Below are 27,242 nucleotides of genomic sequence, written 5' to 3'. Positions count from 1 at the left end.
AGTGCGGGTTGATAATTCTTCACCTCCTGATTTAATTTAAAACAAATTGCCTAAAATATTATTTGTTTGTTAAAATTTAAAAGAGAAATAAAGCAACCCCTTTATAAGCCTTAGTTGGGCATACGAACCCTCGGGCAGATGAGGCTCGTTAGCTGGGGACAGCGACTCTTCTAGGAGAGACAACTCCAAAATCAAACAACTTTTAGTTTATTCTTGTTGGACAAAGGCTATGGAAGCAAATCCAAAAAGAAAAGCAGGCTGAAATCGGAGTCAATGGCCTCAATGGCGCATAACCAGTTGACACGTATACTTAATTGTGTGGAGGCGTGGTCGAGTCGGCATAGCTCATGGTTGTTAAATTTGAAAAAGTCTCGAGTTCAAACTTTCTGGTACATAAGACTCGATCACTTCCAACACAAAAAATTAAAAACGAAGAAGAAGAAGAATGAGCCACGTCTGATGCAGCGAATTCGGTTATAACTTTCGAGGTACTTTCTTCACCGGTGGAAATGCAAGAAATCTAATTTTCACTGTAACAAAAAATGTACCTAGTCATTAAAAATTAATTTAAAATTAATGATTGTTATTTCCAATCACATATTCTCAAATTATTTCAGCTTCCTTCGAAAAAAAACAACTGACATTCTCTTAGCATATTTAGTTGTTGTAATTCGTTTTTATTGCATTTTTATACGTGGTTTCTTTCAAATATTTATCACCGTTGAGTGGGGAGGGGGGCAAGGGTTACTTGAAACGTTAGGGTAGGGCGCTTAAAAATGGCGCCACTGGTTAAAGTAAATTTATATTGCTATTTAATTTCTTAATGGGGTGGGGGGATTAATAAATTAAAATTATTTCATCTTTGTATATATTTTTACATAAACAAAGATTATGGCAGCTCCCTGAGAGAAAAAAAACAGCACCCTACGTATGGCAAAAGATAAAATTTTTTCGGGGACATTAGTAATACTTCACAAACTTAATTTGATATTCAGAACTAGCTCCCTTGTTGTATTACACGAAAACAACATAACAGCTTAAAGCAGGAGACGAAATCTTTAAACAGAAACAACAGAACAAACAACAGAATATGAAATATAGGTCTGTAGTTTATTACCACAAGTTTAAAAATCTCAAACAATGGAATCACAATGTTTCTGGCTTAGGTCAAGTTTTATGGGTGGACAACTACTGTTCTGGTTCCGGCAACTATTTGTTCCAGATCCTCCAAGAGAATGGTCCAGTATCTGTGGTCAAGCGAAAATATGAATCATGTTTTAATAGAGTTAGGCAGTTTTAACTAAATAGATTAATGTGTTTGTAATATTTAAGTTTATTATAATTATGTTCCTGCTTCTGAGGCAGTCATTCAAAGTGTGTGTAATATTGTGGATGGAACAAACATTAAAGTTGTACACATTTGGCAAGGTTATGGCAATCATTCAAAATGTTTGTAGTGCTAGGGTGTAACATTTGTCCATGTTATATTCTCGATTGCAGAGTTCTATAGAACACGTTGAATTTTGCATAATAATCTGGCTGTGACAATCGTTGAAGCTATATTATTGCGGATTCTATTCACTAGCATTCTTTTCTAATCTTGTTTCGTATTGTGTTTTTGACAATCGTTCAAGAGTTTCATTACTGTGGGTCAATTTTCATGGCAATAATGCAAATTGCACGTAATATTGTGGTTTCTGGATATCATCCGAGAAATATTATCAAGGGTCTTATTGTCTAGAAATCATTCAAAGTGTGTGTACTATTGTGGTTGTTACTATCATTTACATTGTAATATCATTGGCAAAAGTCTCAAGTAATTTGTTAAAGACGTTTGGAACAATATTGGGGAGAAGACAACCTGTCAGTTAATAACTTCTTGCAGGCTGTGTTTCCAACTTCACCAATTTCTACTTTAAATGTCAATTTGGGAGGCTGCGGCTTACCTGACATATTCAAAATGGCTAACAGTTCCGTCTCCATTACCGTCCATCAGAGCGTAGAAGTTGTCGAAATCGTGGTGGTCAAGTTGGTCATCGTTGTCCACATCGTAAATGTCGTAGAGAGCGTGTGAGACTTGGTACAGGTTGGGAGCGTGCGCCTGGATGTATTGGGTGTACTCCTGTCTGCTGATTCTGCCGTTGTTGTTGGCGTCGTAACCCTGAAATCATGTAAGGCACTTGAGTTAGTTGATTATGCTTTAATGACAATGGCACAGACATATCAAACAACTCCATGAAATACAAAGCTTCATTCCTCGATAGCTTCTTTAATAATTGCACTACACTAGCAGAACACAGAAAATGTCAAAAAAAAAAGATTTCTATGGGTAACTACTCTAGTAATTATTAACAATTACTATAATCAAAGCTAGCTCCCTTTGTTTGAGACATGTATATGATCGAAACAAAAGTAAAATTTAATTAAACTTTAGGCACATTCATTTTGATTTTAGTTTTTCCATAGAGTACACAAAGTGCCCATAAAATACTTTACCGCTAGTGACTCACATTAACCTGATGTTATTTACTCCGTTATAAAGGTCATTTAAAACATTTACCCCTTTGTACAACCCATACACCCTTGTGTATTGTCTTTGTTAAGACGCCATACACATTGTTAACTTCTTACTACGAACCCTTACTCCACTCTTTACCCCACAGCTAAGACTGCATACACTAGTTTTCACTTTGTCTAGACCTCATAAACCACTGTATTCTCCGTTGCTAAGACACTGTTTACCCTGTAGCTAGGACACTGTTTACCCCGTTGCTAAGACCCCATTGTTTACCCTGTAGATGGCGTCCAGCTCCTGTCTGTCAATGAAACCGTCGTGGTTTTTGTCGCCCTCGATGAACATGACGGTGGCCGTGTAGTTGAAGGGCTTGAGGGTGTCAATGGCCATGGCCATGGCGGGGAGGGCAAACAGAAGGGCGTACAGAAGATTCATTGTGCTGGGGAAAGGTTATGTTAAAAAATAAAGTAAAATTTTATTATAATTTTATGATGGTGTAGGACCCCGACATAAGATTAATTATGCGGGAGAGAATAAGCGTTATAAAATACAGTATTGTTTAATTACGCGACGTAGAGGTCAAGACAAAAGTGTGACATCCAACCTATCGAATTTCTTTAAAAATGTTAAAAAATAATCAACAATGGGAACTCCCATTGCCCTCAAGTGATTGTAATTGATTTTTATTATTTAACGTCGATTAATTATTTATTAGTATTTTATTACTATGAAGTTCGAGCTAAAAAAATATATTGTGAAAGAAATCGATATTTTTAAAAGAAAAAAAAATGATGTGGGAAGTGCGATGTGTGGTCTGCGTTTTTATGACGATGTGTAAAAGAGGGAAGTGGAGATAAAAATAATTTTAATTCGTGACGTCATTAACCAACAATTATCCAAATGATTACGGGTGGTTTAGTTATATACCAATTGATTTAAACATTGAGTTAAATTTATTAACATTTGAAATGCCGAGTTCAGAATCCGTGAGTTATACTAAGCTCTATATTAAAACAATTTCTTACACACATACACACACACACACACATATATATATATATATATATATATATATATATATATATATATATATATATATATATATATATTAATAAGAATCGTTAATGAGTAAGTAGCCTATTTATGAATGTAGGGCTATTTAAATTTAAATGCATCAGAAATTGGAATAAGTCAAATATTTCTTCTAAATAAGTTAAATAATTTATTAAACAAAAATAACATACCAATAGAATATTTCAAAAAATAGCTAAGGAAAAAAACGTTGTTTAGTAAAGCTTAAAAGTTTATATTAGTAAGTAAAGAACACGTACCTTGTTAAAAGATTTTTCTCTAAATGGCAATCTTGAAAACGAATCTTCTTTTTATTGCGACTTGGTTTAAGGGACTACTTTCTTGCTGATGGCTTCATAATATCGGATCGCTATCTCGTCTAAACTTGGACACGTCAGCACATGTCTAGTACACACGGTACTAACAAATTAGGCGATTAGTTCGTGGCAGCTATTTTAAGCTTTCTTTTCTGCAACTACATGGTGTCCACTGACGTTAATCATTAGAAAAAAAGTTCTGGACATACAACTGCCAGTCTTTGTGTCATACCAAGTAACCATGGGGTCCACATTCATGTGATGGGGCATTGTCCGTTGATTGAAATTACGTGTAGCCAAGACCTAATTTAGACTAGAAAATCGATTCCCAATAATTTAGTCCATATATCATGTCAGTACTAAATATTTAGTGTTTTAGAAAGAAGTTTGCCCACAATAAGGTGTGTTTATTTATTACTTTAAGGGAAAGATGATTGTGTCCAACACGGTTAGAAAAAAAAAAGAAATTATAAATAAATGTTTAAAAAATACTTTTTTTTCTTTTGGAGGGGGGGGGGGTGGGTTGATGGGGGAGAAGAGAGAGATGTGTAACAAAGCGGGGGCCCTTGTTTAAACTGTTTAGCGTAGCTTATCCATAAATCCGGCAATACTACGCCAAGGGTAAATCATCACATTATTTACTGAGTTGTCTCTCTTTAAAAGGAAATAATTTAAATAAACCTAACCCATTTTTTTCTTTACAAGAGGTCGTTTCCTGTGCTTCTTGTTTCGGTTTGCAAACCCTTTCTCTACTATCAGAGCAAACATTTAATTTTATCTGCTTCAATCTTCAAGCATCTTAACGTAAGTAGAACCCATGACTTTATGAAATAGTGAATTTTTATTTATTTCAAAGGCTGTTGACCAATGTTTAATTTTTATGAAAGCTTAACAAGTTTTGTTACTAATAACTGAGTAGATGATGTCCTATGCTGCAGTTATTTTAAAGAAATGTAAAAATAATAGGTAAGGGCAGAGGCGTAGCGACCCTTCCCGGCGCCCGGGGACAAACTTTCGATTTGCACCCCCCACCCCCCTTCCGAACTTTTCATTTGCACCCCCCTCAAACTTTCGATTTGCACCACCCCCCTCAAACTTTCAATTTGGCGCCCCCCCCCCCCCCTAAGGTCGGCGCCTTCAAAGTTGAGTACCCATCCAAGTTGAGTGAACACAGATGTCTAACGGAAACGAAGACATTCAAGTTAGTCATATGATTATTGTACGCATATGTAATTTAAAGTTTTAAACTCCGTTAAATAGTCTTACTATTTTCTATTATTAAAGTATTGACAAATAGGTAATTAGAAATTGTATTATATTGAGTGCTACAAACTAATTTCAAACGTTGTTATTAAGTCCTTAGTAACGTAACATAACGGTAACATAATGGTATATTTATCACAGTCAATCGTGTGGAACTCTTTCTGGAGCATAGGGTCGCAATCACACCTGTCAATAGAACTCGGTTTTAGGCGATTCCTTCAAGTTGGTTCATGACCATCCGGCTGCATGTGTAGATTGTTTAACCTGCCTATTTTCCTTTTTCCTGGTGATGTTGCTAGTAAGTTTACGCCAGAGGCGTAGCGACCCTTCCCGGCGCCCGGGGACAAACTTTCGATTTGCACCCCCTCCCCTCGAACTTTTGATTTGCACCCCCCCCCCCTCAAACTTTCAATTTGTTTTTCCAACCCATTTTGGCATCCCCCCACCTAAGGTCGGCGCCCGGGGACATATGTCGTCGTCCCCCCCTCGCTACGCCACTGGTTTACGCAATGTGTGTCTAATCATTCCCGATTTGCGATGGTTTATAACATAACGGGATTACTCGTGTACTTGTAAGAAAATAAATTGAAGGGCTTGGTCAAATGGTAGATTGCATTCTTGATAAAACGAAGGGCACCAGTTATATGAAGCTTATTGGAAACCAACGGGTCTAGCAGCTTGCAATATGGTTGGGAGTAATGCTCAATTCTTCAGCGGTTTGCAAGACTTAAGAATATTGCTCGGGTCATTTTTATTTTTCTCTCATTTTATTGTCTCCATTATCTACCTCCAGCATTCACACTATTTTTAATCATTTTACTGAGGTTAATGTCTCTGTCTATGGGACGGCGTGACCTAAGCGATAGAGTGTTAGGCTGATTACCCGAATGTCTCGAGTTTGAATCCGGGTCCAAGCCAGTTGAACGTCCCTGAGTCCACCCAGCTCTGATGGGTACCTGACTCGTGTTAAGGAAGTAAAGGCGGCTGGGCAAAGTGCTGACCATACCTTCCCCTTCATATACCGAGGTCAAGAAACAGGTAAACTCTACTGCATTTGTCCAATGGAGCAGTGGCGTAGCGAGGTCGGGTCTCACCCGATGCGGCACTTAATGGTGTCACCCATCCCCCCCCCCCCCCCCAGAGGCGTAGCGACAAACTCCCAAATTTTCGATTTACACCCCCCCTCAAGTTTTCGATTTGCACCCCCCCCCCCTCAAGTTTTCGATTTGCACCCCCCCCCCCCCCCCATTCAAACTTTCGATTTGCACCCCCCCCCTCAATTTTTTCTCTATATATTTTGCTATTTTTTGCCTTGATGTCACCCCCCCTAAATGGTGTCACCCGGTGAGGTCCGCACCCTCGCCCCCCCCCCTCGCTACGCTCCTGTGTCTGAGGCACGTCTATTGCAGCGAATGGGGTATAACTTTCTAGGTACTTTCGTCTCCGGTGGCCAAGCAAGAAAATCTAATATTCATTGTAACACAAAATTTACCTATTCATTAAAAATTAATTTAAATTAATGATTGTTTATTTCCAATCACATATTCTCAGATGATTTCAGCTTCCTTTGAAGAAAAAAAAATTACATTCTCTGAGCATCTTTAGTTGTTGCTATTCGTTTTTATTGCATTTTATTCTATATAGGTGTTTATTTCAGACATTGATCACCGTTGAGGAGGGGGGTGGCAGGGGAAACATTTGGGTAGGGCGCTTAAAAATGGGGTCACTCGTAAAGTAAATATATATTGCTATTTAATTTCTTAATGGAGGGGGGGGAGCCAATTTATGAGAGATTTATAAATTAAAATCATTTCACCTTTGTAGATATTTTTAAGTGAACAAAGGTTATGGTAGTACTCAAGAAAAACAGCACACCACGCATGGCAAAATATCACAGTTTTCCGGGGACATTAGTAATACTTCACAAATTTTATTTGATATTCAGAATAAGCTCCCTTGGTGTATTACACGAAAACAACATAACAGCCTAAAGCAAGAGACGAAATCTTTAAACAGAAACAATAGAACAATCAACAGAATATGAAATATGGTTTTGTAGTTTATTACCACAAGTTTAAAAATCTCAAACAATGGAATCACAATGGTGCTGGCTAAGGGCAGGTTTTATGGGTGGACAACTACTGTCTTCGCTCCTGCAACTATTTGTTCCAGATCCCCTAGGAGAATCGTCCAGTATCTGTGATCAAGCAAACAATCATTTAAGGTTTTGATAGGTTGATTAAATTAGCTTCAGGTGTACAAAAGATTCTTGCTTGTGTTTTCTTTTTTTTTTGTTAATGTGTCCCAGCTATCATTCAAATTGTGTATAATACTATGATGTAACATTTTTTATTGATTAGATTTTTCAATAACCTTCTTATTAAATTTGCATAGGTAGAGTTCCGTAGTGATCATTTAGTTGTGTGTAATAGTATAATCGTCACGATCTTTCAAGAATTATTATGGTTGGTCAGTTTTTATAGCAGTCATTCAAATTGTATTGTTGTAACAATCATTCAAGTTGTAATATCTTTGGCAATGTTTATCATATTATCTTTTTACGTTCGTGCCCATGACATATTGGATAGATAAAGTAGAGCTCATCTGTTTCAATGACCACAGCATACATAGGGGTAGTGTCACCAGTCATGACTTTCCCTAACGTGGGTCAGGTATCCATCGCACATGGGTGTGTCTCAGGGACAGACTTGATATGGGGAACGGAACTTGGGACCTTCATGATAGTAGTCTTAAGCTATACTTCTCAACCACGCGGTACCTAATCATTCCAGTTTTTGTAATATTGGGTATGAAATTATCTTTCTATTATTTATTTTTAGAAACTATCCGGAACCTTTACTTTTTACCGTCATTAGTGGTTCCTACCTCATATGTCCATTTCAAACGTTGCGACTTACCTAACATATTCAAAATGGCTGACAGTCCCGTCTCCATCACCGTCCATCAGAGCGTAGAAGTTGTCGAAGTCGTGGTGGTCAAGTTGGTCATCGTTGTCTACGTCGTAAATGTCGTACATGGCGTGTGCGACCTGGTACAGGTTGGGGGCGTGCAGCTGGATGTATTGGGTGTACTCTTGTCTGCTGATTCTGCCGTTGTTGTTGGCGTCGTAACCCTGCAATAGTGTAAGGCTGCTGGGTTAGTTGATTGTTGTTTTATGTGTATAATTTAAACGAAACTCTTTTATTTTCTCCCTTGTACAAGCTTTTATTTAACTTGCATCCTCTCTCTCTCTCTCTCTCTCTCTCTCTCTCTCTCTCTCTCTCTCTCTCTCTCTCTCTCTCTCTCTCTCTCTCTCTCTCTCTCTCTCTCTCTGTCGTGCTTTTGTCTGTCGTTCGTCATAGATTGAAACTGCTGAGCAAAATTTCGAGCACTTCTAACTGACCGATTCGTTTCAAAATTGGCACGTGTGTCAAGAACCGATAATAATGCAATCTAACATAAAAGTTGTCATCGTGTCTTTACCCACGAGCCAATTTTGAAACGAATCGGTCAGAATAAAGTGCTAGAAATTTTTCTCGGCAGTTTCGATCTATGACGAAGCACTAAGCACGACAGACAGAGGAAGCGAGTTAAATAACAACTTGTAAAAATACTTTAATTAGTCCCGTTACTACTAGCCCCCATAAACCACTTCTTATCCCGTTCAAACCACTGTTCATTCTGCTGCCCAGACCTCATAAACCATTACTACGACCCCAACACTGTCTACCCCATTACAAAGACACCAATAACCAACTATTAACCCCGTTGCTAAGACACTATCCCCCATTGCTAAGACACTGTTTACTCCGTTGGTAAGACACTGTATTCCCCGTTGCTAAGACACTGTATTCCCCGTTGTTAAGACACTGTTTACCCCGTTGCTAAGACACTGTATTCCCCGTTGCTAAGACACTGTTTACCCCGTTGCTAAGACCCCATTGTTTACCCTGTAGATGGCGTCCAGCTCCTGTCTGTCAATGAAACCGTCGTGGTTTTTGTCGCCCTCAATGAACATGACGGTGGCCGTGTAGTTGAAGGGCTTGAGGGTGTCAAGGGCCATGGCCATGGCCGGGAGAGCAAACAGGAGGGCGTACAGGAGATTCATTGTGCTGTGGAGGAAATGTGTTCACAGTGCTACTTGATATAGTGTCTTGTGTAATTTTATTCATAAACATTGCAAAAATTTGGGAGGGGGGGGGCGGAAAGCTGGAATGAATCAATTAGTCTGAAACTTTTTTTTTCCTAAGTAAGTGCTTGTAAGAAAGTGGTTATTAAGTTCAAATTGGATCAATTGATTATAACACATTTATATGATTATGTTTTTTACATCTATTCCTAACTGGATACTAAAATATAAGAGGTATGTAAGGAGAATCACTTTCAGAAAAAAAAAATTTTTATGTCATAAATAAATTGAATCAAATATTATAATTAAGAATAGAATTTTTTAATAGATTTGTTCTACATGATACAAAGAGAAATATTCTAAAGTTTAAAAGCTTATACTTGAAAGGAAAAAAAACACGTAGCCCTACCTTGTTAGAAGATTTTTGTTTAAGTGACGATCTTGAAATCAGACTTCTTTTTATTACTACGCAGTTTAAAGGGATTACTTTCTCGGTGAAGGCTTCGTAATATCACATCGCTATCTCGTCTAAACTTGGACACTTCAGCACATGGCTGGTACACACGGTACAGAAAAATTAGGTGTAGTTCGTGGCGGCTATTTTAAGCTCCATTTCACCAACTACAAGACGAGTAAGTCACGATTTAAAGTAGATACCGGAGCCTGAAAAAGCGAAATTTGCTAGAATGCTAACGATTTTAAAATTTTGGAGGTTTGAAATCAGTAAGGAAGTATGTTCTTTTAGATATAATGATGTGCAGTGAACATTAAAAAGATGGGAGATGGGGGGTAGCGCAAAAGTTGCTAGGGAAAATGATTTGTTTTGTCCCATATTTCATCTATGCACCGGGAAAATGAAGAGTTCTGTCCCATGTTATATCTATTGAGAAAGTAAATGAAGAATTATGACCCATGTCACATCTAAGGAGAAAGTAAATTTAGAGATATGTCTCAAATATAAAGAAGGTAAATAAAGGGTAATGTCCCAAACTATATCTATTGAGGGGTTTAATAAAAGATTGTGTCCTATACTATATCAGTAGAGAGGGTAAAGGGAGCATGAATTAAGAACTAATGTAATACTTCTCTATAAATGTTCTCAAAAAATAAAAATAGGTACGTTCGAACTTCTCGGTACTGATTTAACAAGTGCAGATGTCCGTGAACAAAAGATAGTTATAGATTCCAGAACCAGGTGTTAAGTTGTACGTGTTTTACGCAACAGATTTAGATTTTGAATCTAGTTTTTTCGTACTTGTTTGCTGCATAAAAAATTACAAATTTATTTTTTGTGCTACCAAATTCTAAGAGTATTGACTGTAAATAATAAATTTAAAAAGGGTATGTTTTTTTCTACAGTCGTTCTAGTTAGCTATAACATAAGAGAGTTTTGTATTTCTTTTTTTTTAATTGTATTACATTCAAGGGACAAGAACTATAATATCTATTTCAGTATAGTAAGTACACACAATTATACTAATATTTGTCTCGGCAGTACATTTCTTACTTAACAGGTAAATTCTAGTGCATCTGTCCTATTTATTGTCACATTTAGAAAAACGTGTTGTTGTATTTAAAGATATAGGTCTATTTCAATTAAGCCCCATTGTAATAAGGCCTGGAAAACTTTTAAATTTTAAGATCAAGTACAACTGTCCCTATCTTACCCCTATTGTGACACTAGGCACACTATTAAAAATATAAATAGGTATATAAAATTCTTGAAAGCTAAAGATTATTTAAAATTATTATGGGAAAGAACTCTATACACATGCATTTTTAGAATATTGCCCCTTCAGCTGAAACTATCCTGGCGGCTTATACTGCATGTAGTTAGTGAAACCACTGTTTCGTTTTGTTTTTGTTGTTATAGTTAATTTATCTGTATCACCGTCAACCAACCAACAAAGCAGAAACAATAAAATAACAAAATATTTTAATGAAGAAAGCAGGCATGGCTCAAACCAAAATAAAATGTATAGCAAGACAAATTATCAAAAACCCAGCTCATACTGGACATTTCTTAATCTTAGAACTAACTTTTTTTTCCAACTTTAAGTCGTACATTTAAAAAAAAAAAATAAATAAATAAAAAAAAAATAAGTCGTACATTTAAGCTAAAATTCACTAAAAACATAGCTCAATGTACTACAACAGTTACAGCTTAAGACCCTTACAGTAAGTTTATCCACCCTTCCACGAAGTAACAACTACCACCAATCGAAGCATATTAAGATCTACCCACTTTTGTAGCATTACCCATCACAGTAGATATACACCATCCCTATAGCCCCACCCACTATAACATCAGAACCAGCTATATCAGATGGTATGCCTTCACCTTTGTTATTAACTATAGATACGTGTGTGGATTGATTTAACAATAAAACCAGTTAACTGCAATCCTCCCTGTCTTTTGATCTACCTGAGTATTCTGAAATTTCGCCTCTTGAACCAGAAAAGTCGGAATGCTCAAACTCGCTTTAGATTAACTGCGCCCAATCACTGGCCCGAAGACAATAGGCACAAATTTCCATTTACAACAGAAAGAATTGTTTATTTAAACTTGTATCTAGAAATTTTACAATACTGAACTGTTGCCTGTTTCCTTTAAATAACCCGTAGATGAGCCACAACAGAACACATTTTACTACAAATTATTGTTGAACAATTTTCTTTTTCCTATTTTTTTTTTTACTTTCTCGTATATACGAAGAATAGAGAAAGTCTTGTAATCGTGCAAAAAAAAAATCGAGATTTTTGCAAATCTCGACGTTTTACACCTCACTGATACGAAAAAACATAATTTTGCATTCTTGTCCGTATGTCTGTGTGTCTGTGTGTGTGTAAACACGATAACTTGAGTACCGTTACAGCTAGGTTGATGAAATTTCATATATAAATATTTAACAAAATCGTAGATCCCTATCAACTTTTGAGTGATTTCCGATAGCCGGAAGTGGTACTTTTTCTACTTTGATTTTTTCAAAAGCTTATAACTTGAGTACTATTTCAGTTAGATAAATGTAATTTCACATGTAAGTAAAAGATATAATTTTCTACAATCTGTCAAATTTTGAGTAATTTCCATTGACCGAAAGTACTAATTTACGCTATTTCCGATTTCTCTAAAAAACGCATTTAAATTTATAAAGTACTAATAATATTGCGCACTATTATGAACATCTTTATTTGGCGTTCGCTTGGTGCGCAATTCTTTTTTCTATGAGATTCTATTCTATTTTAAAATGTTTAAGTATTTAAAATGGATTAAAAAGCATAACTATATCCCGAGTTCCCATCCCTTGTTGTTTTATATAAGAATATTCGAGAAAGTTTAGGGGAGATCACTCCCGGTTTATTTTTTTTTTCTTTGCAGGCTAAGATTTTTAAAAATTAGTTATAGAAGCTTTTCTTTAGTTCAGTTCATTTCTATAATTCTTAGATATCTAGTAACACAAACGAGATCCAAAAATAAAATTTTAACTGATCAACAACCAAAAATAATCAGATTATTTTTTTAATCATTTATTTTCAAAGTTGTAACAGTCAATGTATGAAAACATAAAGCAACTAAGTCACCAATGAGAAGACCAAGATCGAAATTTATAAATCTTGTTGTTTTTTCATCCGTGGAGATGTTCCAGGTCAGTGAACAGTATACTCCAGTATCTGTTGATAGGTGGATGAATATTGTTACCATCATATATATATATATATATATATATATATATATATATATATATATATATATATATATATATATATATATATTAGTAATTTAGTATGACGAAATCAGTACAGCTTATAAGTAAATGGGACAATTCAGTCATTGGATTTATTGACAAGTAGCAAGTATCCAATGACATCAAGTAAGATCTATTAAAGTCTTGATTGTGCTTCAAGTGCCACACTATACTTATAGATTATAGAAATTCGCATTTTGTAAGTACAGAATTTAAGTGTAATTTTTTATGAAACCATATCAGCTTTACTGGATCTTTAAGTATGTGATACGTTTATTTATAGATAGCTATGGCCAACTTGCCGTAAATTTAGTGTAAAAGTTGATATACAAAATTAATTTTTTGGTTGGTATTTTTTTTGTGTATTAAAAAGAAAATGTTATAGTTGGTGGTCTTTGATTCCTCTAAGTTTACCTTTACGATAGCCCTAATAATCTAACATTTTAGGAACGTCTACTACATGTCACGAAAATCTTAAAATATTAGATGATCATGTATACAAAAATAAATCACAGTAAGAAAAAAGCAATGCCGGTAAGTTTTAAATAAATTCCGAGCTTTAAGAGTTTGGATGATTTGATTCAGCTATTATATTCCTAATCGGTTTCTCTTATTCACATCAGATATACGAATGTTTTGCTACGGTTGTGGTAATTTGTAGTAGTAGCAGCCTTATTTGCTAAAGATATAAAGCATAGAAGGATGAATGTAAATACTAGTACTAAATAGTTCATGCATGTTAAACAACATCAAATATACCTGACGTATTCGTCCTTGCTTATCAAGCCGTCGTCGTTGCCGTCCATCAGACGGAAGAAGTTGTCGTAGTCGTGGTGGTCGAGGTTGTGGTCGCCGTCGACGTCGTAGATGTCGTAGAGAGCGTGGGAGAGACTGTGCAGTGTGGGGCTGTGCTCGTTGATGTAGTTGGTATACTCGTTACGAGTTACTCGGTTGTCTCCGTTTGTATCGTATTGCTGGAATGTAAACAGGTACAACGTTTGTATTATATTGCTTAAATATCAATCGATATATATCGAACTGCTGAAATATATATATTTATATATATATATATATATATATATATATATATATATATATATATATATATATATATATATATATATATATATATATATATATATGTATGTATATATATATATATGTATATATATATATATATGTATATATATATATATATATATATATATATATATATATATATATATATATATATATATATATATATATATATATATATATATATATATATATATATACTAGCCGGCCAGGCCCTGCTCTGGCTTCTGTGAAAAACCTTTCTGTTAAAGTCCTTAACCTGTGTGTTTAGTAATCATCATAAACCCGGCATTGCCCACCCAAACCACATCCAACCAAAACCAAAACAACAAAACGCAAACATAACGCTAACAATTACAAATACAAACGAAAACAAAAATCTAACAACAAACCCAACTACAACCACAAACACCAATACAAACACAAAGAAAAAACAAACAAAAAAGCAAACGAAAACAAAACCTAACAACAAATCCTACCACAACCACAAACGAGCACCAATACGAACACAAAGAAAAAAAAACGAAAAAGCAATTTAAAACAAACCAAATCGAAACGCAAAACCAACCACAAACACAAACACAAACCCAAAGAAAAAAACACAAACGAAAAAGCAAACGAAAACAAACCAAATCTAAACGCAAAACCAACTACAAACACAAATACAAACACAAACCCAAAGAAAAAAACACAAACGAAAACGAAATAAGAAGGAACAAAAACGAACCAAATCAAAACGCAACCACTAACGCAAACCCAACCTAAACACAAAGAAAACACTAACGCGAACATAAACGCAAAGTTCTCACAGTCTAGCCCCTGGCGGAATCGCCTGTTTCAGCTTAATAAACGACTATAGTACCCCAACTTATTCATAGTCTTTTGCACTCACTTAAATGAACGTAGACGTCAAACCGAACACGGGAGGCCCGGGGCCCCAAATAGCACCCTGTCTGGGCGCCAGAGGACAATTATAATACTCCAAGCTTATTCGTAAACGGAAAGAAATAAAACATATAGGACATGTAGGACCTGGCTTATTAGCTGTTATTGATTTAAAAAAATAATTAGTAAACAGTAAGTTCAGTGTATAGAATAAATAAAAGGCATTATTAAAAATACCTACAACATTTGTACTTGATCAATCCCCGCTAATTATGTAATTATTTTTTTTTCCCAACACCAAAACAAATTAATAAAAAGTAAGTTTTCCACTAATGCAATGTTTTATAAAGAGAAGTAATTGTTTTTTCTTATTTATCAAAGGGAAGTAAGTGCTAACGGACTAAATATAAATAATTTTTAGACATAATTAGAATTTTTGTAAAAGATGAAAATTTTTTTAAATTGTGTTTAATGAACATGCCGACAATTATTACTATCAGTTTAAAAATGAAAATTATTTTCCAACACTTTCAGTATTAATTTTTTAACTCATAAATTTAGACCATAAGCACTATAATAATCTAACACTTAAATCCATGAAAGTATCCACGACAAACTTATTACAAACATTTTACATACAGAATAGAGCTTTATATATTAGATACATGTATGTATATATATTATATATATACATATATATATATATATATATATATATATATATATATATATATATATATATATATATATATATATATATAAAGCGGTTTTAGAGATCAGCTCTAGGAGTGTTTTACTATGACGTTGTAGTTTCGATTGTTTATTGCAACAACAGTTACCTACTGAGTACTAACTGCTCACCGGTCAACTTGACCAACCACTCACCACAAAACTCTGGTTCAGCTCCCTGATGTCAATGTACCCGTCCACGTTGCCGTCCACGGCCGCGAACATGACGGACGCCGTGGTGTTGTAAGGCTGAAGGGCGGACTGCCCAAAGGTAAAGGCGGGCAGGAATACGAAGATGAACAGCTTCAATGACATCCTGTAAAAAAATGTTTATAAAAAAAAAGATACATCACCAACAGTAAAGTGAAGTTTTAAAAAGTGTATCTTCCTCTTCTTCGTTCTTAATTTTTAGTGTTGGGAGGGATCGAGCCTTATCTGCCAGAGGGTTTGAACTTGAGACTTTTTTTTTCGAATTTATCAACCATGAGTTTTGCCGACTCGACCATGCTTCCATCACAATTAAGGATTACGTGTCAACTGGTTTTGCGCCATTGAGGCCATTGACTCCGATTTCAGCCTGCTTTTCTTTTTGGATTTGCTTCCATAGCCTTTGTCCAACCAAGAACAAACTACAAGGCAGCAGTTGTTTGATTTTGGAGTTGTCTCTCCTAGAAGAGTTGCTGTCCCCAGCTAACGAGCCTCATCTGCCCGAGGGTTCGAACTTGAGACTTTTCGATTTAGCAACCATGAGCTTTACCGACTCGACCACGCCGACCCCTTTATCTTCCAAAATGGATGGTCTATAGGGCAAGTGAAGTAGAGTTCGCCTATTTCAGTTACCTCGGCATATGCTGGAATAGTGTGGTCAGCATTATGCCCAGCCGCCTTTACTTTTCTTAACGTGAGTTAGGTACCTATCTGAGCTGAGTGGACTCTCCCGAAGCGCACAAAGACCGATTCATTTTACTTTTATTCGTATGTTATTGACAGGCTTTTGCTTTATGTTAATAAATCATGAGATTTAAATTTTCAAATAACAATTACGCAATTATAAATTGATATTTTTTAAAGATTGTAATAAAACATAAATATATTTTATGGTGAATATTTCTAATAAATTAAATCAGTGTTTTAAACGCATTTAAAAATTAATACTTTTAGGTAGATCGATTTTGGCTTTAAAAGATAGTTAATTATTCTGTTCACCTATTTCTTTAATCAGGTTGCATCAAGAATTTAACTTGAAATCAATTTTCAATTAATAAAAAACAATTTAAATTTCTACGTAAAATTCAGTTATTTCATTAATGAGTAATTAATAGCATTATTAAAACGTTTTTTTGTAAAAATATTAACATAAAAAAATTAAATTTGCTTATTGTTACCTAAGTTATATTATTAGCTTACCTGGCCTTGTTAGTGTTGAATCACAACGTAACACAAATATTAATTGTGACTATTCTTGTAGTCGAAAAAAACTCAGCTGTTTTAGTGTGTAGTTTTTTTTATACAGATTTTCCAAAAACTCCAGCACAAAGCAGGAAGTAACCGCTAATCAATTTTTTTTAAATACTCAGCGTGTGCTACTTTTAAATCGCTCTTATTTACTACAGTTGAAGAAAAAGTAGAAGTGGTTTTAATTATGATTTATATTATCAAAGTAAGCATAGTTTTACATGGATTTTTTAAAGGGTAATATTGTCTGCATGCGTCTCTCCGGGTGGAAGGAATTCTCCAGAAGCACCGTTTTTTATCCCCCGGCGGAAATAGAAAAAAAACGTATCAAAATATTTGCTTTTAGAATAACCAGTTTCAAGGGAGCCCCCCTAAGAGAAAAAAGGCTAAAGGAAACCCTTATTATCTGTTGTTAAGTACGGATAATATTACTGACAAAGTTAGGAAACGATTGAATTAGTATTACAGTATTGCCATTATAAATAGTCTTGTGATACTTGAGATTTCTGTCAGTTTTTAACAGCATTTCTTTCTACGTCACCACCACCATCAAGCAGTGCATGCAAAAATCTAGTAAATATTTAAATGGTGTTTTATTTTTTAACCATTTGAAGATTTTACATATTATATTTGCAAATAGTAGTGTATACTTTATTTTCTACTTTTTAGTGCATTATTAAATAAAAGCTTGTTATTAAAACGTTTTTATTAAAAAAAAATTTAGTACTTTACATGTTTTTATTTACAAAAGAGTTACCTGACTAAAAACCATTGCGCGCCTATTGAACGTGATGACGCGTGTGGAGTAGTTGGATAGAACTGCCTACTAATTTGGTCAAATTTTTAACTAATTCATAAAAAATTAATCAGGCGCCCAATTAAGTCAAATTGAATGTCATGATGTATTGTCTTCATGTCTTGACCCCACGTACTAACTACGAACCGTATCTGTCAGGTAGAAGTGCCTGCAATTTCGCTCGGGCGTTTCGATCTAGACAGACAGACTGACAACAGACGGACGATTGACGTGGAAGTGAGCTAAATAGAAGCTTGTAAAAAGGTTAGTCTGGAAACCTAAGGGACGGTGTGGCCTTGCGATATAGAGCTAGACTGCTAACTCGAGAGTCTCACGTTCGAATACGGGTTCAAATCAGTGGAACGTCCCTGAGCCCACCCCACTCTGATGGGTACCTAACTAACGTTAGGTAAACAAAAGCGGCTGGGCATAGTGCTGACCACATAATACCTTCTTATGCCGACGTCTATGAATCAGATGAACTCTACTTCATCTGTATTGGGCACTAACGGGATTAAGAAGTCTGGAAACCTACCAAATAACATTCAGCAGTGATTAAAGACTCATGGAATTTAAAGAATAGAGTTGTTTTCCTATGTTAGAAATGCGAAATGGTTGGCGCATAAGATAGATGCCTTGTTCGTAAATTTAATTTTAAGACTGCACTCAAATTATTTCTTTTTTTTTTACTTGCGTGAGAACCAGCAGATTGAAACTTGTGCCAAATAATTAAAACGGAAATATCTTATCTCTCGTGATCTACTTCTGTAGCCAATCGTTGTAAAGATTTGTACTAGGGAATATTCAGAATGGCACGGAACAGACAATTTAATGACCTCGGGAAAAAATGTATGTCTTCTAGTGACCTTTATCTCCGAATATTATTTTTTAAAAAAATTTAAATATATATTTCTAAAAATTTTATAATTCTTTTGCAACTAAACCTTTAACCTATTGATCTAAGTGCTAATGAATCACCCACCGAGTTACGAATTAAAGTATCATTTTTAAAATAATGTTGAATGATCTTATCTGAATTGGCGTGAGAAACATCACAAGCGCCGAGTAACATGAAAAAAATCACTCACAACTTTTTGGTAAAGTTTCTACCTGCTTTGAAATCTCCGTTGGTAACTAGTGTGTAAAGAATCGGAAAAAAACGCTATTCTTAATGATTGTTTGACATTTTTCCTAATGATCTCTTCATGCCTTTCTTTCTTGATTTTTTTAACACCTATTTTTAGAGAGTTATTTCACACTTTACCCATCGATTTTTTTCTGAACAGTTTTTTTTTTCCAGAATTTTTAATTAATTTTTCAAATTTTCAAATTGCTTTTTCATCTTTTTACTTTCTCTTAATCAGAGTATAGAGGAAATATTATAATCGTGCACAAAAAAATAGCATGAAATTTAGACAGTTTTCACCGTTTTACACCTTAGTACATCATCATATAAAAGTATAAGGGACTTATTTTAATCGGGCAAAAATAATAAATCTAGAATTATCAAAATTTAGGCGTTTTATGCGTAATCGAGTCGGAAAAACTGGGTTGTGCAATTATGTACGTTTGTCTGTGTGTGTATGCGTGTCTGTGAACACGATAACTTGAGTACCGTTACAGCTAGGTTGATGAAATTTCTTATATAAGTATTATATTAAAATTTGTAGTTGTGTTTGGATTTGGGTATGTGTTTTCGTTTGTGTTTTTTTCTGTGTATGTGTTTTCTTTGTGTTTGGGTTTGCGTTTGTGGTTGGGTTTGTGTTTGTGTTTTCGTTTGTGGTTGGGTTTGTGTTTGTGTTTTCGTTTGTATTTGTGTTTGCGTTTGTGTTATGTTTACGTTTTCTTTTTGTGTGTGTTTTGGCTTTGGTTGGTTGTGGTGAGGGTCAATTTGAAAAGTAATATATTTCCTAAACCAAGGCAATTCCCTGTATATGTTTCTTAATAAACACACAAGTCTTTGTCTTTTACAGATAGGTTTTTCACAGAGGCCAGTGCAGGTCCTAGCTCGGACGCTAGTGAATGTATAAAGTAGGCCTGATAATCTTCCGCACTATTATACACTCATTGATTGCTGTTCACTCTTTGTGCAATTCATTTTTCTACGAGCTTCTGTTCTATTTTAAAAGTTTAAGTAGTTAAAAATTAATTATAAAGCATGCATATATCCCGAATTGCCATTCCTCGTAGTGTTATATAAGAATATTCGAGAAAATTTAGGGGAAATCACTCCCGCTTTATTTTTCGATGACAGAATACATCCTTGAAGTTATATTGGTTTTAAGAGTAGTAAGCTTCCAATTACCACATACGCCTTTAGAAGACCAAATAGCAACCATATTTCAGAAATGCATGGCTAATGGCTTGGACTATAGAAGATATAGGATAGAGTTTGAAAAGAAAACAATTTATAATCCTAAATATACGCCAAGATAAATTTTAAGATTTGATGCAATTAATTTGTAAGATTAGCATTTAAGTTTTAAGAAATTTACAGGTTCTAGATCTAGAGTTACGGCAAAAACTCGGCTTAACCAAACCAGTCGTAGAATATTATCGTAGATAATAATGAGTTTCTATACTAAACTATTTGAGACCTTCATTATTTTATAAGAATCTTTGTTTGTTTGGCTATGGAATTGGTAAATTTCAGATAAACTTTAATTTGAAAGATACTAGATCTAGGGCCTATTCGCGTAAATCAAGCTTATTAAACAGAGTCAAACTGTTTATATGAAGCACAAAAAGTGTCATGACGTCACGAGCCTACATAGCTAAGATGATAGTGTAATTGGCTTCCAAGAGGGTGGCACGGGTTCTAGACACATAATGTAAATGTTAATTTTTTTTTCAATTTACGTCTTTTTGAATGTGGGTTCTGGTTATTTTGTAATGATAAGTGACAGATGTGATGACATTTATGGATGACCCCCGAACAGTTATCTAATTAGATAACGGGTAGACTAGTCTACTTTATAATTTGTCTCTGAATTAACCCGATTTCTAATCGCCTGAAGCTTCAAAACCAAACAATTAAATAGCTATAACAAACCGCCAAAAAACATCTAATTTGGTATATGTTCTGTAAAAGGATCACTGAGACAAATACATTGTTTTTACAAACATTTAGGTTTTGTGGTCTCATTCAACGTATGTATATAAGACATCACAATAGATTATAACGAAACGAATGTTAGAATATTTGAAGGGAAACTTTTATTTTATAAATATACTAAAACATCGGTCCATCGATATGACTTTAGGGGTGAACGACGACATTCTTCTTGTTGGGGGCGTGAAGGTGCTCCAGGTCAGTGAAGAGAATTGACCAGTACCTGTGGAAAAACGCCCGGAGATTATTTAAATGGCTGTAGGGGACGAAAGAACTCATAGTTTTAAAAATAAGTGTTAATATTAAAGGTATGGGATGACTTAGTTGTGCACTTTAAACATGAGACATAGTTGGGCACAGCAATGTGTGTGTGTGTGTATATATATATATATATATATATATATATATATATATATATATATATATATATATATATATATATATATATATATATATATATATATATATATATATATATATATATATATATATAAATGATTTCATTATATAAATATGGTATTTAAAAATTTTAACTGAAGCTGTATGCTAGAAGCACCTGATCGCAACTACGTTATAGCTGTGGTATGAGTATATATATATATATATATATATATATATATATATATATATATATATATATATAACTCTCTCTCATTGCCGATGAACCGGGTGATTAAAAAAACAAGAGGAAAAAAGTGGCTGTCAAGGCAAAAGTGTAGTCTTAACTTTTTAATAAACAATAAAGTATATCAAAGGAAATGTCTAAATTTAGTAATGTCAGAAATATTTTACCTGACGTATTCGTAATGGCTAACGATTCCGTTGCCGTCGCTGTCCATCAGTTTGAAGAAGTTGTCGAAGTCATGATGGTCAAGCTGATCATCGCTGTCCACATCGTAGATGTCGTAGAGGGCGTGGGAGAGGGGGTGGAGCTCGGGCTGGTGGGCGTCCACGTAGCCGGTGTACTCTTGTCTGCTGACTCGGCCGTTATGGTTAGCGTCATAAACCTGGTAATCAAAATCTTTTTTTTTTAAATATGAATAATAAGAAAAGTATTTTATTAATTCTCGAAAGGCATTAACCCTAACAAAGTTTGTTAACTTGATAAATGACTTGACTTGACTTAGTCCTCTTTGCTCCTTATGGAGCATAGGGCCTCCACCATTTCCTTCCATTTCTTCCTATCCTCGGCTATTAATTTTGACATCTCCCAAGACATCCCTATTGGCTTCAGTTCTTCAAGAAGACTCCGCCTCCAGGTCTGTCTTGGGCGCCCTCTCTTCCGCTTTCCCTGGGAGTTCCACTCAAGCGCTTGGCGTGTAACATTTGTGTGAGCCTTTCGCAGTGTGTGACCCACCCAGCGCCTCCTTCTTATTTGCACAACTATAGGCTCCTGCCTAGCTGTCCTCCATAGTTCCAAGTTCGGCACTTTGTCCTGCCATCTCAGTTTCAGTATCTGTCTAAGGCATCTATTCATGAAGGTCTGTATCTTTGCTGTGCTTGCCTTGGAGACTCTCCATGTCTCTGCTCCATACAGCAGAACTGCCTTGACATTAGAGTTAAATATCCTAATTTTTGTGGTAATGGAGATGGCCGAACTTTTCCATATGGGTCGCAGGACTGTGAAAGCGCAGCGGGCTCTATTAACTCTAGCGCGTATGTCCTCCTCTGTGCCTCCCGTTTTGCTGATCTTGCTGCCAAGGTAGACAAACTCTTGCACATCGTTTACCTGTTTTCCGTCTATTGTCACTGGAGTCTCCTGGTTATTGTTAATTCTCATCACTTCCGTCTTTTCTTTGTTGATCTTCAGACGTACGCGCTGCGAGATGGCTCCTAATGCATCAACTTTTTCTTGCTTGTCCTGTAGCCTGTGCGAGAGTAAGGCAAGATCATCTGCAAACTCCAGATCTTCTAGTTTCCCCGTGAGTGTCCACTGAATACCTTTTCCAGAACTGGCATAGGCTGTGCGTGTCACCCAGTCGAGAACCACCAAGAAGAGGAGGGGCGACAGCAGACATCCTTGTCTCACACCTGTATTGACCTGGAACTCTTTAGACAGTTTCCCTGCATGGCTAACTTGGCATGAAAATCCATTGTAAAGTTGCTGGATTATTTCCACTAACTTAGCAGGTACACCATAGTGTCTCAACAGATTTCATATTGTTTGCCTTTCCACACTATCAAAGGCCTTCTCAAAGTCAACAAAGCAGGTGTAAAGCGGGGCTTGCCATTCTATCGTCTGTTCTACAATAATTCTAAGAGTGGCTATCTGATCTGTACAAGATCTTTCCTTCCTGAATCCTGCTTGTTCCTCTCTTAGCTTAAGGTCAACCGCCTCTTTCATTCTGTCCAAAATAACTCTGGTAAGGACTTTACTTGGTATTGACAACAAGGTAATACCCCTCCATTTTCCACACTGAGATAAGTCACCGTTCTTAGGCAACTTCACAAGGAGGCCCCTTTTCCAATCGGTTGGGATCTGTCCTGTGTTCCAGACTAAGTTAAGTAATTTATGAAGTCGATTTACTACTTCTTCCCCACCTTGCTTTAATGCCTCTGCTGGGATATTATCTGGTCCTGCTGCCTTGCCACTCTTCAAACTATTTAAGGCGTTGAGAATTTCCTGTCTGGTGATTTCCTCGGTATTGATGTTAAGGGGTTCCCCTGGCTCCAGGTCTGGTGGATCTTGAGGTGCTGGACCGTTTAGTATTTCCTGGAAGTGCTCTCTCCATCGTGCCAATTGTTCCTTAATTGACGTTAGAAGTTTACCATTTTTGCTCCTCACTGGCCTGTTGGGATTGGTTTTCCTCCCACTCAAAGCTCTGGTTGTTGCATAGAGCGTCTTGAGATCTCCCTTACTGGCAGCTGTTTCGGCCTGCTCTGCCATTTCGTTTATAAACAATCTCTTGTCATTTCTTAGTTTCCTTTTCACCTCTTTGGCCTTTTCGTTATATCGAGCGGCTGCTGCTTGTAACTTGATAAATGTAACTACTTTTTTTTCTAAATTTCGACTAAAATTTGTTACAATAAAGTGTTTATTTGCTAATGTAGGTTCTCATGGATATAACTAAAAATATGGAAACTACGTGGAATGAAATACTTAGAAGAAGAAAAAATAATTATTATATAACAGTAAATATAAATTATAAGAAAATAATAATCTAACTGTAAATAATAACTATATGAGACTTTGTCTATTACTATGCTAGAATATAATATATTTAGCGAAGAAGGCTGTTGTCGTATCTAATTTCCCCTGTACTTAAAGAACACATCAAAGTTGATTGAATCTGTTACTTTTTTTACAATACACATACTAATACATAATCATTAACTTCCCGCCCCTCCTCCCCCCCCCCCCCCCTCAAGTCTTAACTTTTATGCCATTCTATACCCATACTCCTACTACACATATTCTAACAACCAAATTAAGCAATAGCAAGAACTCTAGAACCAAATCGTCTACTGGCAATACAAAAACTAATTCTAAAACATTTTTATAATTTACAAGACGACCCAGTTTCCAGTTCGGAAACGGTCTATCGTCTGCATTGCACAACACAAACCAATATACCCACCCATTATAGTATTTTTAACCCCAAATGAAACCCTGTTTGTTTCTGTCCCAAACTCCCGCCAAACTCCCGCGCAATACCTTTGAGACATATATTTATGACGTGCATATGGTCAGGGCTAACTTTAGAACAATGAAGAGAACTGTGGCTTGGGTCTAGTTTGACATTTTGATAAACGTTAGTCATTGTAAGTTTTCAACTGGATTTTTTAGAAAATGGAAATAAATTCTCACTCTGAAAGCCGTGTCGATCTCCTGTAGTGTGATCTGTCCGTTCATGTCGGTGTCCACGTTCAGAAACATGGCTGTAGCCGTCAGGTTGTATGGCTTCAGGTCAATTTGAGCCAGAGCCATGGCTGGCAGTACAATCAGAAGGGCGTAGATAAGCGACATTTTTGGCTGATGAATAAATAGAAATACAATCAGAAGGACGTAGAGAATTGACATTTTTAGCTGATGAATAAAAACATTAAATTTTGAAAATTATTTTAAATAGGGAACCTTTGATTAAAACAAAAAGTCTTAATGATAAATGTTTACATAGTTGGTTTTAAGTATATTATTTTCTACGTATAAAAAGTGAGTATGACTACATCAGTTTGTGTTTTTGTTTTTTTTTTCTCTTTGTACACTGATTTCTTTTCTAAGGTTATAATTTATTGATTAACGTCATAATAAAATAAATTATAAATGACTAGTTCTTTATTCATAATAAATCACAATTATTTATGTATAGGCTTTCGACTGTTAATGATTAAACTCTAATGCTCTAGCTTTAGTGTATTGCAATGTAATTTGAAATCTAAAAAAATAGTATTTCTAGGTTTTAGTTCTTTTTACCTACTTCCAACAACATCTTCATCTTCTTCTGTTTTCTCAACCTTATTATATTAGCAATCTTAATGTTATTTGTTGTTTGCAAAATGTGTCAATATTCTTAGGAACATCTTTTTACAGTAGTTTATTTGTAAATACACTTTGGATCTTGCCATCGCAGGATGTTTTAATCGAAACAAGACTCTTCTGTGTTAGTACAATACCTTTTTTCCAAAGAATTTTTATATAAATTTAACACAAAATAGCAATAAAAATAACACAATCAGAATGTTAAATTGTAAACCGTGTCGCTTACCTCTGTATAAAGCAAAAACTTAGACTAAAATTAAACTTTCATTACACCTATAATTTATAGATTTCAACTTACTTATTTATGCGTTTCAAGTTTCCTTAAAACTAAAATGTAAAAGGCTGTTTTTTATCTTTTTATAACATCTTCGATCGTGATTAGACTCTCTTTTTAAATCTTTAAACCACTGGTAATACAACGTTTTATTTTTAATTCTACAGATAAATAAAAGATATTTAGTTCATGAGAAATCTATGCTCTGGCCGTGTGTTCACACATACTAAAAGAGATATTTAACAGTTCAGACACACTGTGATAAAAATATTTGACAGTTCATACACACTGTGATAGAAATATTTGACAATTCAGATACACGATAACATAAATATTTGATAGTTCATATACACTCTAACAGAAATATTTGATAGTTCAGACACACTAACCGAAATATTTGACAATTTACATACAATCTAACAGAAATATTTAATAGTTCAGACACACTAACCGAAATATTTCACACAAACACTAACAGAAATACTTGATACGAGCCGACCCGCATACGCCGCTATTTAGTTGTTTCATTTATTATCCACTTTTCAGTATTTTATCATTTGTGAATTCGAGATAACCCACAGCTCACTTGACTGGTGGGTGTGGGGGTGATTGCGATATGGTCTGTTGCGCATGCCTGGAGAGCGTGGGAGAGAGCGGGAGGAAGGTTAGATAGTCGGCTTGCGTCATGGGGGTGTCCACGTAGAAAATTATATATATCGATAGATTTCAGAGACACTAACAGAAATATTTGACAGTTCAGACACACGTTGTGACAGAAAACCTAAACTATGACAGTTAAGAAGCATTTAAATAGAAAAATGTGATGCACCGTAAGACATATTTTAATTAAAATGTGATGAAACAGTTAAGACCAAAAAGTAACAATATTTCAGAAATGTATTCCTAATGGCTTGGACCATAGACGATATGGGTTAGAGTTTAAAAAGAAAACAATTTATAATCCTAAATATACGTCAAGATAAATTTTAAGATTTGATGTAATTACTTTGTAAGACATTCAAGATTGAAGAAATTTTAAACATTTACATCCTTTGACAGATAGTCTCTCCGACTTAAAATAAACCATAAAATTATGTAATATACTAACTTTAAATGATACATCGATTTCTATGAATGTGATCAATTGATTAAATGTAGTCAGTTTATAATTTAGATTTTTGCTAGTTTACCAATTGCATTTTAGTCTTGATTTATCGAACTGCTCGGCATTACGTTCGCTATCTACTTTATAATTTGTCTCTTAATTAACCCGATTTCTAATCGCCTGAAGCTTCAAAACCTAAGACTAAAATAGCTATAACAAACCGCCAAAAACCATCTAATTTGGTATATGTTCTATAAAAGGAAATCACGGAGACAAATACATTGTTTT

The 27,242-nt window shown here is 35.1% G+C and overlaps 3 protein-coding genes across 5 annotated transcripts; all 3 read right to left on the bottom strand.

The window, feature by feature from the left end:
- Positions 1-1,096: 1,096 nt before the first annotated feature.
- On the bottom strand, positions 1,097-9,823 carry LOC131945953 (uncharacterized). 3 transcript variants are annotated; one of them, XM_059306587.1, is made up of 4 exons: positions 9,705-9,726; positions 2,792-2,954; positions 1,947-2,161; positions 1,097-1,247 (listed from the first exon to the last, which is right to left on the bottom strand). In XM_059306587.1, exons 2-4 carry the CDS (start codon positions 2,948-2,950, stop codon positions 1,175-1,177), a joined length of 447 nt encoding a protein of 148 aa, XP_059162570.1. In that variant the 5' UTR covers positions 2,951-2,954; positions 9,705-9,726; the 3' UTR covers positions 1,097-1,174. The 3 variants fall into 3 exon arrangements, with proteins under 3 accessions (XP_059162570.1, XP_059162571.1, XP_059162569.1); XM_059306588.1 differs by lacking the exon at positions 9,705-9,726 and adding an exon at positions 3,847-3,937; XM_059306586.1 differs by lacking the exons at positions 1,097-1,247; positions 1,947-2,161; positions 2,792-2,954 and adding exons at positions 7,213-7,363; positions 8,085-8,299; positions 9,116-9,278 and having other exon boundaries at positions 9,705-9,823.
- A 3,087-nt stretch (positions 9,824-12,910) lies between these two features.
- Positions 12,911-16,047, bottom strand: LOC131945964 (uncharacterized). Its single transcript, XM_059306598.1, has 3 exons — positions 15,889-16,047; positions 13,801-14,015; positions 12,911-12,967 (listed from the first exon to the last, which is right to left on the bottom strand). The coding sequence occupies exons 1-3, from the start codon at positions 16,045-16,047 to the stop codon at positions 12,922-12,924; spliced, it is 420 nt and encodes a 139-aa protein (XP_059162581.1). The 3' UTR covers positions 12,911-12,921.
- A 5,129-nt stretch (positions 16,048-21,176) lies between these two features.
- LOC131945950 (uncharacterized) lies at positions 21,177-25,971 on the bottom strand. Its single transcript, XM_059306583.1, has 4 exons — positions 25,874-25,971; positions 24,904-25,068; positions 21,888-22,102; positions 21,177-21,318 (listed from the first exon to the last, which is right to left on the bottom strand). The coding sequence occupies exons 2-4, from the start codon at positions 25,060-25,062 to the stop codon at positions 21,243-21,245; spliced, it is 450 nt and encodes a 149-aa protein (XP_059162566.1). The 5' UTR covers positions 25,063-25,068; positions 25,874-25,971; the 3' UTR covers positions 21,177-21,242.
- Between the last annotated feature and the right edge of the window lie 1,271 nt (positions 25,972-27,242).

The sequence above is a fragment of the Physella acuta genome, unplaced genomic scaffold (genome assembly GCF_028476545.2).
Source record: "Physella acuta isolate Inbredline_101_S28 unplaced genomic scaffold, ASM2847654v3 ptg000541l, whole genome shotgun sequence".
Taxonomy (NCBI): Eukaryota; Metazoa; Mollusca; class Gastropoda; family Physidae; genus Physella; species Physella acuta.
This window is presented reverse-complemented; position numbering and strand designations above follow the sequence as displayed.

Excerpts from the sequence above, each read along its gene's own strand:
- LOC131945953 (XM_059306586.1), bottom strand. The coding sequence starts at position 9,274 with ATGAATCTCCTGTACGCCCTCCTGTTTGCTCTCCCGGCCATGGCCATG. Across the intron at positions 8,300-9,115 it reads AGCTGGACGCCATCTACAGG|GGTTACGACGCCAACAACAA; the intron begins GTAAACAATGGG and ends ACACTATTGCAG. Across the intron at positions 7,364-8,084 it reads AGCCATTTTGAATATGTTAG|ATACTGGACGATTCTCCTAG; the intron begins GTAAGTCGCAAC and ends GCTTGATCACAG.
- LOC131945964 (XM_059306598.1), bottom strand. The coding sequence starts at position 16,047 with ATGTCATTGAAGCTGTTCATCTTCGTATTCCTGCCCGCCTTTACCTTT. Across the intron at positions 14,016-15,888 it reads AGCTGAACCAGAGTTTTGTG|CAATACGATACAAACGGAGA; the intron begins GTGAGTGGTTGG and ends TTTACATTCCAG. Across the intron at positions 12,968-13,800 it reads AGCAAGGACGAATACGTCAG|ATACTGGAGTATACTGTTCA; the intron begins GTATATTTGATG and ends ACCTATCAACAG.
- LOC131945950 (XM_059306583.1), bottom strand. The coding sequence starts at position 25,062 with ATGTCGCTTATCTACGCCCTTCTGATTGTACTGCCAGCCATGGCTCTG. Across the intron at positions 22,103-24,903 it reads AGATCGACACGGCTTTCAGA|GTTTATGACGCTAACCATAA; the intron begins GTGAGAATTTAT and ends TTTGATTACCAG. Across the intron at positions 21,319-21,887 it reads AGCCATTACGAATACGTCAG|GTACTGGTCAATTCTCTTCA; the intron begins GTAAAATATTTC and ends GTTTTTCCACAG.